This window comes from Pleurodeles waltl, chromosome 8 (genome assembly GCF_031143425.1).
Source record: "Pleurodeles waltl isolate 20211129_DDA chromosome 8, aPleWal1.hap1.20221129, whole genome shotgun sequence".
Classification (NCBI taxonomy): domain Eukaryota; kingdom Metazoa; phylum Chordata; class Amphibia; order Caudata; family Salamandridae; genus Pleurodeles; species Pleurodeles waltl.
In genome coordinates this window covers 1,244,421,019-1,244,437,731 of record NC_090447.1, presented here as the reverse complement: position 1 = coordinate 1,244,437,731, position 16,713 = coordinate 1,244,421,019, and the positions used below count along the sequence as shown (strand labels likewise).

General features: G+C 40.1%; 1 protein-coding gene across 1 annotated transcript in view; it reads left to right on the top strand.

The window, feature by feature from the left end:
* RFC3 (replication factor C subunit 3) overlaps positions 1-15,260 on the top strand; it is a 109,552-nt gene extending 94,292 nt beyond the window's left edge. The window contains exon 9 of the mRNA XM_069205548.1: positions 14,845-15,260. Coding sequence (XP_069061649.1) covers positions 14,845-15,036 — 192 coding nt within the window. The 3' untranslated portion in view covers positions 15,037-15,260. The remainder of the gene's footprint in view (positions 1-14,844) is intronic.
* The last annotated feature ends 1,453 nt before the right edge of the window (positions 15,261-16,713 follow it).

Genomic DNA, 16,713 nt, shown 5'->3' with positions numbered 1-16,713 from the left:
GTTACCTGAAATTAACATGTCTTTCCTTTAAGTATCTACCCCATTTATAACTGGTTTTGGACAGATCTCCCTATCCTTGATCTCTGCAGCAAAAGGAAAGCCCTCCTGATGATCCTCGAGTTCTTTCTCCTCCAGTGTGACTGCTGTCTTCATACTGACACGTAGGTCTAGAGCACTTTTACAAGGCATTCACCCCCCACTAACCATTTTCAGGGAAAAGTTGAAAACCTGTTTGCTTAGCAGGTTATGAAAGACCAACATCAGGAAACCCAGCTGTTTAGTATGTACGAAACAGATGCTGTCAATCACAAATATTCTAGCACAGCAATATTATATTGTTAATCTACCCTGATCTCAAATGCCCCCGGAGGGCTGTCTTTGACTTAGTCGCCCCTTCTAAACAAACATTTGCAATGCAACCGGTCTCACGTTTGTTCGAGCTAGAGCAATTAGCATTGTAAATTCCTAACCGGACTTTTCTTGGCGCATAAATTGAAAATAACAGTTTCACATAACTGGACTTTTCTTGCCATATAAACTGAATAGTGAAAGTTTCACATAAACGAGGAGCTGACGGGAGCCATCAGTGCAAAGCAGACACACAAAGGGAAATAAAAGTTCACTCGTAGTGAAACCTACCAGCAAAAGTGCAATTATCCATGTAACCGGCAAAAGTGCAGTTATCTGCGTAACCGGTAAAAGTGCAATTAACTATGTAACAGGGTCGATGTCATGCAAATCGCTAGACTTCTGCCCAGCGAGCTCGCGCTGAGAAAAAAAGAGGAAAAAGTAGCCCAGAAACCGGATGGAAAACGTGTAGCCTCGTATGTTTTCAGTACTTGGTCGCTGCGCTCGAGGAGGGCTAAACGCCAGAAAAGGCATGGCTTATGCATGCCTTTCACTAATGAAAGCAAGCAGATTTTATAAGGCAAGCTCACGAACCTATGAAAGAAACTGACGTGGGTGTGGTTTGAAGCCCAAAGAGAGATTACAACACGGGACGGAGCGCTTTGTGCTCGCCCGTAGAAGAACCATCAAACAGGCACGACAACCAATTTAAATGAGTGTTCAATCTCCCCATGCCCCCTGGTTTGACTTGAACTGTAGGTAATTGAAACAAGCCGTTCGTCAAATTTGATTCCAAGAGGGAAAAACATCAGTGGATAATGACAACTAATTGTATGTTCAGTGCCAAAATGTCTACAGGATGGAAATGCAAAGAAAGTGTTTTTCCTACCTGATTTTATAGCGGAGACCTCAACACGTTCTGGAGATTTATTCAAAGTTGTTTCTTCAGCTTAAATCTTTTCCATTGCTACCTCATGGTTGATCTCTCGAGCTAATGTGTGAGGAGTTCAGTGTTTTCTCTAGTGAAAGAAATAATAGCATTAGTTGGATCTTGGCTGTGATTGCTATTTAGAAACCTCCAGACACAAAGAGAAAAAGAGATGTAATGGAAACACAGCAAACAGGAATAGGTTTGAAATTAAATATGGGGAAAATTCCTAAGAGCCTGATTGAAGTAATTTTCTAAATACGATGTGGTTGGATTTGCTCCGAATAAGGTAAGCTGTTGGATTCCAAACCTTAGCTCTACTGTATGACAAGTTGTGACTGTGTGTAGCTTTATGAATTCACTGTACTGCCCTTAGTTGTGTTGAAGATGACCTCCGAGAGCACAGAGGGGCTGCTACTAGATGTGCTGTAGATGACCTCAGAGTTGCATGCCTAGGAAAGTGATGTTGAAAAACAGAGGGCCTTGCAGGAATAATGCTCTGCGACCCAGATGCGTCTAACAGCTTGGAACCAGTGAAGATGTCTAACTGATTAGTGACAGTAGCCTAGTCTCTGACTTATATATTACCCGCAGTATTTCAGTAGATATTAAGGAAGGCCAACATGACAAAATTTACCACATTTCAAGTGCAGGGTGATAGCTGTTTGGCCTATGGTTTAACATCATCCAACAAGAAAAATGGCACAAAGAACTCAGGGCAGTTTACTGATTTGTGGTTTGTGACTCATTGTGATAGAAAAGCAAGCCAAAATACAAACTACTTCTAAAGCCATTATTAGAGGGGGCCAAAGTTAGATGGCTAATACAGATCAGTCCAAATATTTGAGTAGCCCCCACTACCAGCAGTTTTTGTCACCATTCAGCTAGAACTTCACTTCTTCCATCTATCCAAGTACAACTGCCACAATACATGCTTTAAACTATTGTTGAATTAGGTCTTTATCAACCTATAGGCGAGTTATCAGTTGTGTATCCTCTACTTAAAAATATATAAAAAAATTATGGGGCACATAAATGATGTGAAAGGTCTGCGCAGAAGATTTTTGTGGGTGATCTAGAGGATCACTAGAAAAGCAGTCTGCCTTCTGTTTTGTAAACGTAATATGAGCCAGTTTAAGACTCCGTCACCCCACTTCTGCCAAACATGGAGTGAAATGGAGATGGAGTGGGAGGCAGTGTTGAAAGTTGCATAGCAGCTGATTTCTCACCTTTCAATATCTAATTGATATCATCAAACCCAGCAGTGGGCACTTATTTTGTGCCATACCCTGGTCTAACGCCTTTCTGCGAAGGATCAAGCAGCTCCTCCTAAATAATACTGCGACCAATTCACAACATTTTAGTGGTAAAATGTAACAAAGAAATAGGCCAATAATTGGACATGTGTAAAGCTTCAGTACCAGCTTTCTCTAAGAGGAGTGAAATAATGGCTTCTTTGTAGATATTGGGCACTAGAACCTAAAACACAGATTTGCTTAAGTGTGAGAATTTAAAGTTAATGGCCTTTCTTTTCATTTTCAACAGTATGTCTCTCTAACTTATCTGTCAAGTTTTTTAAACTCATAGAATCTTAAAATACAATCACTATGTAGCTGCTTTTTGGTTGAAAAGACAATTTCCTCTAACTTGCGTTTCCCTAATTCTATCACTTTTGTCCAGAAAATCACTTGACTGTTTATTGCAGAGCCCCTGAAATGGGAGAGGGGAGATAATGCCAAAAGAAGGTTATTCCTGACTTATGCCAAACTATGTGGAAGCTTTACATTCTTTTTGATAGATATATAGATCTATCAAACGGTTGGCTTAATGCCATTTGTCCCGTCACTGATTTCTTTCACTCAGCTGCACACCGCCACGCCATATTCCAAAGCGGGCAACAGAGAAATGACTGCAGCACAACCAGATGCGTTGTGGGGTTATTCAAACTTTATAATTTCATTAAATTTCTACAAAAGTGCAAGTGCTGATAATCACGGAGACACGTTTCGGCACACAAGCCTTCTACTGACAACCACATGCAAAAGTGAGAGTGATTTTTGAAAAGAAACAGTCACATGACTCTCCCAAACCAATTGAAACAAGTTACTATGTATCATAACAAAGTATTTAAAAATCATTCCTGTAGCTACCCAAATTCAAGTTAGGAATACAATTCAAGCATTGGAACCCAGAACAGTTTTTGGACAAATCCTCAAATAAATAAGTAAACTATTTATAATGAGTTGTTTTAAAGGGATATCTGAGAATTCATTGGAATGTTGTCTACTTCAGGTCAGGCTTCAGTGACCATTTAGTGCTCCCATGTCTCATTTAGGTAAAGTACCCTTTCTCCTTCATTGAAAACATATTCTTGCCTATACATATTTAATTCATCACTAATGCAAACTAATCAGATCTTTCAAGAGACAGACTGTTGCACAATTACTGTCTTACTGATTCTTCAAATGTTTGATATATAATATATATATACCCATATTACATTAACCCTCTAAAGTCTCACTTATTAATCCATTCATGCAGTTACAGAACTCATGCAGGTCTAGAGCTATGAGGTATCAGCTCCATGTTTGTACCCCCACAAGTCTTAGGCTATGAAATATGAACTCCTTGCCAATCCGGTCTGATGCCCACAATACTCCATTTGAGCATACGTTTCCCTAATCATAGCTCCTCAAATTCTCAGGGTCAGGCTCACAATTTCAAAACTATAGCTTCATCCTGTTATCATTAAATTCTCTGTTCCACATACGCAATGTACCCTCTTTTCTTGCTCTTTTCCAACATTATGGCTTCAGTCCTATTCCTTACACCAAAAATAATTTTCTTGATCATGATGCTGGACTGAAACATTTAATTTTCCTACAGAACTAATTTCATGTTGCTTTTGTCTTTTTGTCCATCAACCATTAGTTATTACAAATACATCAATGAGTATTTTACCATCAGGTCCCAAAAAAGTTTTCTATATACTTTCTTAGAGCCCCTAAGCCTCCCCATCACCTAAGGCAACATATCAGATTCAAGCATCAATGTCACATTCTCTGGAGACCGATTTGAACTGTCATCGTCAGAATACATGGACCTCTGCATCACAGTTTAAGCCCCATGTTATTCCAGCCCTGCTTTATCCCCACCATGTTCTTCCCATACATGTTTGGCCATAGTGTATGTCATGTCCCTATTTTGAACGGACTGTCTTTGCTGTAGAATCCGAAGTTTCAGCTTGTTGACTGTACTTCCTATATATCTATTGCCACACTCCAGGACATACACCACATATGGTGTTTCACAAGTAATGCTGCTCCTGACCATAACGTTTTTACCAGTCATGGACTTAAATTCACATGTATTCCACCCGTAGAGACAGACTTTGCATTTCTGGCATTTCCAAAAGCCTTTTTCTCTTTTCCTCAACCAGTTTGGTTCCGTTCTCTGAGCCTTCTGCATATAACTATGTACCGGGTAGTCTCCTAATGAGGCAGTTTTACTGTATGTTATTCTCAGTTGTTCAAAAAGTATCAATCTCAAGGTTTCATCCAGTCTCAATATTTCCCAGATCTTCAGTAAGCTTTTCTTTACAAGGGCACTTGATTGGTCATACTTTATGTATCTAAAGGTCGAATCATCCATTTCTCTAGATCTTTTCTGTTTCAAACTTAAGTAAGTTATCTCTCAAGAAGGTGCCCTTCTGAGAGTATCCCTCAACACACTGTTGGGGATAACCTCTGGGTTTAAATCCTTCACACATCCCCTGTGCCTCACGTTGGAATTAACTTTCTTCTGAGCAGTTCCTCCTGGCACGTAAAAGTTCCCCATATGGGATGCTCCATTTTAGTACCCATGGATGGCCACTGTTCGCATGCAGCAAGTTATTACAGCTGGTTGGCTTCCTATGAATGGAAGTGCACACCCTCTCTCCCTCAATGTACACTGTTATATCCAAATATACTGTGTTACTTGCAATGATTTAATACGTGAATTTCAATCCCTGGGAGTTGTGTTCCCAAGACTCAGTAAATTTAATTAGGTCTTGGTTATCTCCATCCCATAGGAGAAACAAATCATCAATAAATCGTATCAATAGTACGATGTGTTCCAGGGCTTTATTGTTCTTTTCTGTCCAGATAGTCTCCACCTCCCAGTGACCCATCAGTAAATTTGCATATGTGAGCGCAAATGATGATCCCATTGCTGTTCCACAAAGCATTTCTTATAGCTTTTCAGTAGGTTCAAGATGACTTGGTGAATGGATCTCAAGTAATATCTACATGCTTTCATGCCATCAATGTGTTCAGTTGAGGTGTTTCATGAAACATTCACTGTGGCCATGAAATATCCTGTGTTCCAAGGAATGTTATTTATACAATTCAAGACATCCATTGAGTCTCTGATATATGAGGGTATTGTTGGTACAGATGGATAAAGGAAGATATCTATAAATCTCTGAGTTCTCAAGTAGAAAGCCCTTGGCATTAACAATGGGCCTGCCTGGTGTTTATCTGTATTTTTATGAACTTTAGGCAGAAAAGTCACAACACAGGGCAATACTTATACCCTTTCCCAACCCTGATCCCAATGAAATGACACTATCCCAAGAATGTAATATATTGATGTCTTTGGTGATCGAGTATTCTTTCAAATTCATGTTCAAATCTGAAACAACATATTTGAAAGGTCTGATCAGCTCTTTATATTCTTCAGTCAAAAAAAGGGCCAGGATACTTCTAGTAAGGAAATAACCAGATTAACCACTTTATCCGTTATCCTCTGTTACTGGCCATCTAGAGGGAATTGCTTACTCAGCCAGATAAATGGCTCCTAGGGAAACCTTCTTTGCTGATGTGCCTCTTCTAGGCACTTGTAACTTGGCGCCATAGCAAGCACACCATACTTTTATGAAATATTTCCACTAAGATTGCAGTCCTGGAATGGAAGAATGTGGCTAGCAGTGACCCAGATCCTGTTTCATTAGGATTACTTTTTTTCCCCTCACCTACCTGATGTTTGTCTCCTAACTGCTGCTTACCTAATTCAAAGGATATAAATACTATAGGTGGATGGGAAGCTTCATTTCACCCACGGAATTGAAAGAATTTGGCAAATCCGCACTGCTTGTGTAACAGAGTTCTGGCCAAATTCCACCAATCGCAGTGTGGTGGATTTCTTTTTTCCTTTAGAGACTCCAGAAATGCAAGCACACAAGCAAGATTTTGGCATCCCCAAGTACGATATAATGCGGGCAGTCACTGGCGTGCATCGTCAGATAGCTGCTTCTCGAGTAGATTTGCTGCAGCTCAAGTAGATTTTCTACTCTAGTGGCAGCAAAATCAGCTTGAATAACTGTGCGTAGCGAATGGTGCTGATTTTTTTGCACTGCTTGCACTACTTGCGCTGAATTGCAGGCCGACATGCCTATTTTCTGCCAGTTTGTGGATCTTTCAGGAATGTCACTGAATTTTTTTTTGTAACTCTCGGAATTCTGTGAAGTCTTATTCCGAGAGTTCTGCCTATCCCTAGTGAACATATGAAAAAACGGGCCTGAGTGTAAAGTTACGTAACAGTTCTTCTGCACTGATATAATTTATAAGATTCACTTGCAACTGCAACACGTCTCTACTTACTTCTCTTCTGCATGTTAAAATCTTAAAACTGCCTAAAGAAAAGTAGGGGATTTATCATTTCCTCCACGTTATCTGGGTTGTGAGAGCACACAATGAGGTACAAATCTAACATTTGTTTAAATACTGCTACAAAATATTTAGAGGACTTAGCAGTTGACGTTTGGAATACTTAAAAGCATGCCGTTTTTAAATATACCAAAGTTAGAGATCCATGGTAACATTTAAGAAACTTTCCTTTCTTTTCAAAGTGGAATCTAGAAAACCTGTTAAGAACAAACTTTGTGAAATATCAGTCGTGAAAGCCTTACGACGTATGTTAATATTTCGTCCTTCAGTTTTTCCCAGAGGAAGCAGTTTTTTTTTTTTTTTTTTAAGGATGGGCACGCCCCTGCCTTTACCTTTCTCAGTAGTTAACTATTTTTTTTTATATACCTGCATATCACCGATCGCACCCATTTTTTTTTTTTTTTGTGAACAGAAAAAATCTGAATATCAGTAATTAATCTTTTTTTATTCTTCATTAAATGAAAAACCCATAGTGTTCCTGATTTGAAGTTTAAGAACTGAATACCAATGTCTGGGTATTTCTCCCATCTCAAATTTAAAGAAGCCATGTTGCACAATGTTAAATTAATCTTGGACCCAAGACTTATAAGAAGTCTATTTAATAATAGTAGCATTGAAGAACATGCCTGTATGAGTGCCTAATCACCTCTTAATATTAATTTTGCACATGTATGTGATGCTTTTCTTCAGGGTAGAAATTTTCAGGTCAGAGATTGCCTGGTAAACCCGGGGAAGGAGGGAGATATTACAGGAAGGGAAAGTGTTGTACAATTATACTATAGTCCATCGTCAATTCTCTGTATACCAGAAACGTCTGGTAGGTTTTAAGAAGTGCCAAAGAATGCTCAGACTATACTGGATTCTGAAGGCGGTTTTAGTCCAAGTAGTAAATGCTAGCTGCATGTTTACATGTTTTGGTATAGTGCATGCATTGTGACCTGGATAGAGTTTTTCTGGGGACACCATATTGAAAGAAACTTCTTGCAGCCCATACAACATGAATACCGCCTCCAGCATAATTTCTACCCTGATGAAATATGGGATTTGTTTAGAAGAAATGTGTGCAATGGTGCTCTACTTCGTCATATTTCCTTTATAACCTTATATGGTTTTCAAAACCTAAAAATAATAATATCAATGCACATAAAAATGACCAGCACGAGCTGCTCTTCTCTGTTCTACGTAGATCTTTGATACTCACATCTAACTCAATAGTCCAGCAAATGCAAATTCAAATCACTTTTGAATAATTAGTTACCTTCCACCCCTAAGCCTATGTGAGATGTGACCAGTAAACTGCAAAATGAGGAAGAGTGTGTGATTTAGAGTTGGTTAAGGAATATCTTTATACTGGCTTCATATATGCTGAGAACAGATATGCCTATAAAAGATGTAAAATCAAAACGAATAGCTACCCTGGAAGAAATGTATTACATACATTAGATGTAAATGCTGCATTTGATCTCTTTGAAGAAGTGATATTGAATTCATCAACGCTACCAATATTTTTGCTGTATGAAAAAGTAAATGCCGAAAGGATGCACTGAACATGCCAGGGACTGTTCCTCGATGGTGGACAGACCACTCACATTGAAGTATAAGTTTTTTTGTACAAATGAAATTTGTTAAGGGGTTCTTACATTCAGAAAGAGCATGAACCCCAGTTAATGGCATTTTCAGAAGTCTCATAATTGAGTTACTTAAGAGTGAGCATGCATTAAGTTCTTCGCTGGCAGTGGCAGTATTATATTCTACCATAAAATAAACCTAGCAATGCTGGTTAATAATCTCATCTGACACTTGCAAGACTAAAATCAATACATTTCTGGCTGCATAGTCTTTGGTAGGAGACCCTAGAACAATAAAAACACACACAATTTACTTTTTGTGTGAATAGAAAATCATTTGAAAAATATGAGACTTATGTTAAAAGCCCTGGAAATCAATAGCGTGGGCAAGGGCAAACTGTAGGTAACCGGGACTTAACCAACTTAATTAGAAGACCATGATTATAAGTCTGTTTTATGAAGCTCCCTTGCAATACTTACTGATGATGTTTCTTTATTTGTATTTTTGATGGATTTGGATAGTTTTTTTTTTTATCAAAAGAAAGAAATCTGGATTTTATTTTTCTGGTCAGAATGAACCATAAATATTCAAGAAGTGTTTGTTTATGTTAACAGATACAATCTGTGAATTTGTATTTATTTTCGAATAAACCTTATGTAACCATTTTAATGGATGCAAAATGAGAAATCTAATGTACAGTGTACTTCTAATTTGATAATTCCCAGCTAGAATCATCAGGGTTATTTTCAGTTCTAACCGAGTACTGTTCCTGCCATTGCCTTGTTGAAATGGTGATTTCGTACTCTTCCTTAAATGTAAGCTCTGAGTCCTGTGCTCTCATCGTGAAAATAGTAGTCAAATGGTCAATGAGTGTCTGTGTAAAAACAGACCACTAGAGAGACTTCTCATTGTTGCACACAAACTGCTGCTCGATATATTTCTCCCAATAGGCGTTTTAACTATTATGTTGTCCTTAAGCACAAACACAACAGTAAACTGTTAAAGTCGGCGTACTTCCAGCTCTGTGTGTAGTGAAAAATAAAATATCTAATTCCTACTCAATGTTTTCTTTGTTTGATCCAGTCCCCTGAAATTGTCCTCGTTGACGGTGGCAATGCTGGTTTTTCTTTCTAGACTACAGACAAGCATCATGTTACCCTTTTGACATCCATCCTGCCATGCTGCTTCCCATCCCAAGTGAAGAACAAAGACATCGTAGCCAATCACTTGCTTCTTATTTCTTAACCCCTTCACTGCCAGGCCTTTTACCCCATCCTGGGCTGAGCCTTTTTTTTGGCTATTTGGGGTAGTTTGCGCCCTCATAACTTTGTTCACATAAGCTGTCAACACCAAATTTGTGTCCTTTTTTTTCCCCAACATCCTAGGGATTCTAGAAGTACCCAGAGTTAGTGGGTTCCCCGGGAGGAAACCAAGAAATTAGCCAAAATACAGCTAAAAAATTGTTTTATTCAGAAACATGTGAAAAAAGTGCTGCTGAAGAAACAAGTGGTTTATTTCCTTGATAATGGCATCAACAAAGGGGTTGCGGTGTTAAAATCACCATCTTCCCAGCTTTCAGGAACAGGCAGACTCGCGTTGAAAAAAGTCGTTTTCAGATTCAATTTTGGCATTTTACTGGGACATGCCCCATTTTTACTATTTTTTTCTTTTTTTTTTTTTGTTCTTTCCTGCTATCTAGTGGGCTTTCTGCCCCTCTTGGGGGCAGATGGGCCTTACAAAAATAGCCCGATTTGCCTAAATGGGCAACAGTAGTGTATCCCCATGGGGATCGACCCTTGCCCAAGGGGCTGCACCCCTCCTCCCCCCAAATAAAACACACACACCAATCGCTGGTGCCTAAGTGGTGTCTGCTTCCCTTGGAGGCAGGTGGGCCTAATAGGAATTTGCCCCCAAGGGGTGCAGAAAATCCCTAAAATATTTTGTCCCCATGGGGAACGGCCCTTGCCCAATAGGTTGCTCCCTTTGTGTACAGTTGGCATAAAAAAAAAATCCCTGGTGGCTAGTGGTTTCTGGCCTAATAAAAATAGGCTAATCTGCCCCCATGGGGGGCAGAAATCGCCTAAAATGTGTCCCCTAACCCCCCTCCCGTTATCGTGATTGTTATGCAATCGTGCTGCAGAAATGCTCAGAGAGACATGAAAGGAAAAGAAAAGCCTTTGCTTTCCTTTCATGCCTCTCTGATCTCCCCCACCCCTGATCGAAAGAGAAACAAAAGTGTATCTCTTCCAATCGCGCTGGAAACTGAACTTCCAGTGCGATGGAGATGACCTTTGGAGGCGACCTAGCGCTCCCCCCTGTGCGCTGGGTGCAGCTAGTCTGCGGCACCCACAGGGTTAATACGGGCTTTTCCTGCGTGTTTACGTATCCATTTAGGTTGCATACCAGGTCAAACATAGCAAGCGTGATATGTGCAAGAAAAAATAAAAATGGGCACTCTCAATATTCCAATAGGAAGTTTATTTCATATTTCTACATTTGTCATTAAAATACATGTAAACTCAACAAATAGATCTCCTGCTTCCATCCCCACACTTAGAATAATCTGTCCAACCCCTCACCCTGTAAGTTGCCATAGTTAAGGTGAAATTAACTACAGGAAAATGTTCTTCATTGATGAGGGTTAACATTTTCCTTAGTTGCTTGACTTGCTAGAAGTATTTTGTAGGAACGTTTGATGCTTTTTCCTCTGTGTTCTCACACCCAGCTGGATCCAAGAGGATCGACCTTTGAGGTAGATAATCAGTAACTGCAGAGCAACAGTTTATCAACCTTTAAAATCATTTACATTTGGATCTAAGTCAGTGATGAGAGTTTGATTACATTTCAAAGTCTTTATTAGGTCTTATAATAATTTAAGTTATTTTATTAGCAAATCATCAGTTCTCTATACAATTGCAGAACAACGCATGAAGCACTTGTATACAATCTAATCTCTATTCTAAGTTAATTCAAAATATAAAGAAACATCAACAGAACCCATGAATAGTTCTAGCCTCAAGAGGTGAAAGCATAAGAGCTGTAATAGAACTTCCCATAAAGAGAAATTCAAGAAACTCAGTAAAGTCCCAAACAGCATAAATTCAGAACAGAAATTTAGTCGTTCTCTGAGTAAATCCAAGATGCATCAGCAAAGAGTCAAAGTCCGAATGTATCTGATTAAATGTGCTCTCAACAAAGTCTGAGATAGGCACTGTAGCATGTTCTCCTTTCTTCATGTAGCCTGGGAACACACATTTATACAATACTAAAATTTGCAAGTCTTTGCGGAGATAAATTATGGTTTCAGCCAATGAGATGACAATGTCTTCACGGAAACAGGATAGCTTCCGTCCGTTTAAGTATATTTTTTTATTTGAGTAATAAAAGTGTTGGCAATACATGATACAAGCATTTTCCAGTGCATCAAGATAATTGACCATATCACGATAGAACAAAGCAGCTGTCGGACCTCCCCAAATAAACAATCTGGAGACCAGACTCTCTACCCAGGGTTTATTCTTTTCATATTTCTCTGCAGTCCATCTGATCTAACCTCACTCCAATTCCTGTTCATTGTCACAGTACGCTCACCACCTTCCCCAAAGCTTTTCCCATTTTTTTTAACGCAGCACCTCCCTTAGTACAATATGTTTTTTCTGCCCGTTGGCACCAGTCCATATCCTTCACCCAGTCTTCAATCCTGGGAGGCACTTGTGCGCCCCAAGCTCTAGCAATATTCCTCTTGGCCACTCCGGCACCCAGCCACAGAGTTATGTATTTCAGCCAGTCTCTCTCTCCCTGCACATTCAAAAGCAGGCACTTGGCTTCCATCGGAACCGCCACTGGTGCTACTCTGGACATCAGTCTTGTGACACCTCCCCAATTTGCTTTAATCAATGGACAGGCCCACAGTATATGGAGAAATGTGCCCTATGGCCACAACCTTGTATGCACTTGTTTATGGTTCCCCTACCTATTTTGTTTAGCAATGTTGTAGCATAATATGATCTATGTAGGATCTGGAGTTGCACCAGGCAGAACCCAGACCTTGCAGCTAAGACTCTAGGGTCCTGCAATGCTCACTCCATTCCCCATCGTCCAACTCTCCCACATCCTCCTCCCATCGCTTTCTAAGAGGACCCAATACATCAGGGATATTATTAAAAAATGTTTGTATATTTGAGGGAAATAGCCTTTTTCGTCATAGGGTCAAGTAACAATCTGTCCTCGGGTAGAAGAATCTTCTACCTGCATTTCCCAGAATAAATACACCCTCAGGGCGGCCCTACTTGTAGGTAGCGATACTGTTTGGAGTTTGTCAGTTAGAACTCTGTCTGTACTGCCTCAAAGGGCCAGGGATCCTGTGGTTTCCGAAAGTCCCCCAATCATTCAATAACTATGAGTGCCCATTTGGAGAATCCCTCCAGCCTGCCCACCTCCCACAGTGAGTCACTGTCCCATAGGGCGGTTTGCTCCGTCACTTTCTGATACACAACATTATCGATATTTCACTCTCTTCTCCCAGTATTTTACTCTATAATACAAAAATAAGGCAAGATAAGTACAGTACCCCACAATGAGATCACTCCGTTCTCATGCACGTACAGTGACGGAGCCTATTCATAAAGAAACAACTTCTAAGATTAATCGAACATTGCAGTAGTGTTTGCATGGGTCAGATGGGTAAAACGTTCATTCTACTGTTGCAATAAGACATTTGTGTCATGAAAACATATACTCTAATAGCTATGACACAGGTCAGAGCTAACAGAGTAAAAACACGGAAAAGTATATTTTTCAGCAGTTTAAACTAATGAGGTGCAAGCTTCGAAGACAGAGCCACTTTTAATGTACAGTAATTGATCTAGGCCTACAAAATATATTTTATTACGTTAATGATCATTGATCTTAACTAGTAAACTCCCACAGTTTCCAGTATATTGACATCATTTTGCAGTGTGATTGGTCTCTGAGTGACAAGAGATGTGCCTGGTGTGTTAGAGGGTGTGTGAGCTGCTCCTGGTACCTACTTTTCTGAACAATGAAAGATCTGCTGCGGTCTGTCCCAGTGCCCGGCACTGCGGGAGAATCAAAAACAATTAGTATACTGGTTGGAACAACCATTCAGGCTTTGCAGTAACCTAGCTTAGGCCTTCACCCTCTGCTGACTTCTTTTGGATTTCATTTGGCTGGAGCTAGATGGGCAACTCTGATTCTGCCAGAGGCAAATGTTTGGCTAAGAAATTCATAGTGACCAGCTACCAACCAGTTTGTCTCGGGCACAGGCTGCTTGGTACTCAGCTGAAAAGATGTATCTGGCCTCTGACTGGGGTCGGGTCACCACCTTAGCACATGTACTGCAAATTAGAACTGTAATCTCCAAACACCACTCCCTGAATATCTGAGGTCATATTTTCAAAAGTGTCCTATGGGGGCAAAGCGTGCGTGCCGGCTTTTTATGCCCTGAGGTACTTTGATATCAAAGAAGGGATATACGGCCCTTGCAAATAAGGCAGCACTTTGCGCATGCATCTATAATACAGTGTGGGTACAGAGGCAGAGTCTGTCAGGAGGCGCACTGTGCCACACAAAAAGCTAGGACGGAACTGGGTCTATGTTGCTTGTGTTCAGGTTCAGAGAGGACCTGGCCTGGCAGTTCCATGAGGAACAGGGTCAAGACTGATTTGTATATGGCTGGGTTCAAACTGAGGTAGCATGATGAGCAAAAAAACAATGGATTGGGATGCAGCCCGAGCGATTGCCAGTGGCAGGGATTAATTTAAGTATTCCATCCATTACTTTGTTGTTGTTTTTTTAATTATAAAGCTAGCACAATCATTGTACCCCTCAAGGGTGCCCCTTGGAAGGGGCTCCCTTAAAGAACCCAGGCATCGCCCTGCAAGCCGGTCCAGCAATTCCTTTAACCCACATGAATGGGAATCTCTGAACCCCTTCCCTTTCACTTTAGGTATTTTCCACCTCTTGCTCTTCCCATAACCTTGAGCAAATGGGTTGTTGCAGCACTAAAATGGGACAATTAGTTTATCCTGTGAAGTCTTTGGGGGGGTCAAAGGGTGTCTTATGTCACGTGTACTACTCTTGGCAGTGTACTGAATGGGTGACTGCGACTGGTACAGTTTCTTGGTTCATTGTTTGGAGTTTTGTAGGCACAAGCATTGTGAAATCATACATCAAAATGAGTACTCCAAATTTTGAAATCTGGCTTTGTATTGGAATAGTGAAAGGTGTATTTCAGCTGTCGGAATTAACAACATATATATTCTTTTCCAGGGCCTGTTATCAGAGCTGATGAATAACTGTGATGGACAGCTGAAAGGAGAGGTTGCCCAGATGGCGGCTTTCTACGAACACCGTTTACAGCTTGGTAGCAAAGCTATTTATCACCTTGAAGCCTTTGTGGCCAAGTTTATGGCCATTTATAAGAAATTTATGGAGGACGGATTAGAGGCCATGATGTTCTAATGAAATGTGTATGCAAATCAATTGAAGTCCCTTATTGAAATAATGGGTTTTCTTCTTGCATCCATCGGCATGAGCTGGAATCTGTCAATCATGTTTCTTCTACATTGTAGAACAGTTTTACTGGTCGATGCTAAGCTATTTATATATGTTTTCTACTGTCATTTGAAATAAAAGATTTTTCACGCTTTAGAGATGCTTAACGTGTATATAAATAATGAAATTCAGAGTTCAGTTTCGTTTGTTTATTTAACGTAGCACCCACTGTTACTGCCTTTATACATTGTTACGTACATAAACTTTACTAGGGGGATGGGAGATAGGGGGTTCCGCTCCAAGCACATACTTCTGTGAAATAAGATTCTGAAGACGTTGGATCTGTTAGAGCCTTTCTGACCACAGAGGGTGTGTTTTCAATAAGTGTTTAAGGCACTAGAAGGTTAGTTACCAGCATTTCCTGGCCTGTTTGAGTGAAACTGCATTTCATGGCTCCTGATTAGAAAACTTTGGCAAAATAATAATGTGATGCCTCTCTGTTGTGTTCCATTGCCCAGGACACTCCCTAAAACTGTTACTAGATGGGCGAGATGTGTCTTTAGGAACGTGTGCAGCGATTTACAGTCCCTGCTCTAAAATAAAGTTGGGGAGGGAGTTTATTAGTTTATGATTTATATACATAAAACATTACAGCCATGAATCTGGATCCACCCAAAGTCGAATGCGAAGAACTTAACAAAAGCCTGCAAACCACAGCCAACGCCAAGGGTTTGGATTCAGAAGTAGATTTATTTACGACCTTCAGAATGCAAGCTCCTGTCTGCTCATCTGTCCTTAAAATTTGAGAATTCACCTGTACTCTCTGTCTCTGGGTTCTAAGGATACACAATATTACGGAGTAGCCTAAGGTCTGTCTCCCCGGAAGAGCCATAAGAAGCCCGAATGTGAAATAATGTAAGTGGCCGGTGCCAGGGTGCTGTAAGCGTTTTTCAGTTGGTACCCGTCGGGTGAAAGTTTTGTTTCCTCACCGGATAGAAGCAAGCCTGTATTGTTAAAAAAAAAAAATATTAAACAGACGTGATTGTCAACCCTCTGTGCAGGTCATTATAGTATGACGGTCGATAACTTTTCAAAAACATTAAAGGGACTCTAGAGACAGTACAGCTAAGCTCCAAAAAGTCTGCCTTGTCATGTCCCGCTTTTTCTTCTTTGAGTGAGTTCACTAATGAATTCAATCCTTGTCCATAGAATAGCTCCTTAAGCCCCGATGATGTTTCTATAGACTTTTTTTTAGGCACCTAGTGTGACATCTTTATAATGTCCGTAGTCAAGAAATCCCAAACTCATGGCTTAGGTCAATTAAAATACTTTTGTTTTATTAAAACAGATGTCAGAATAAAAATGTCACATCAACATAACCTATGGTATATGGATTGGATGATGGCATTTGAAGTGGGAGAAATGTTGTGCTCCGGAGTAAGCCATATTAGATGTGAATCAAAAATATGTGCGCGTTTAGTTGTCTCTTTTAGATTTTGTTCAGAAGGGGCGCACAGATACCACTCCCCCAATCTAGTGGAGTGAGGTAGGGTTGTATCTTTTTTTTTTTTTTTTTTTTTACTTAAGCCATCTACCAATCATCTGGTGGAAATTGAAGGAGGGATACCAGGCGACCCAAGTTTT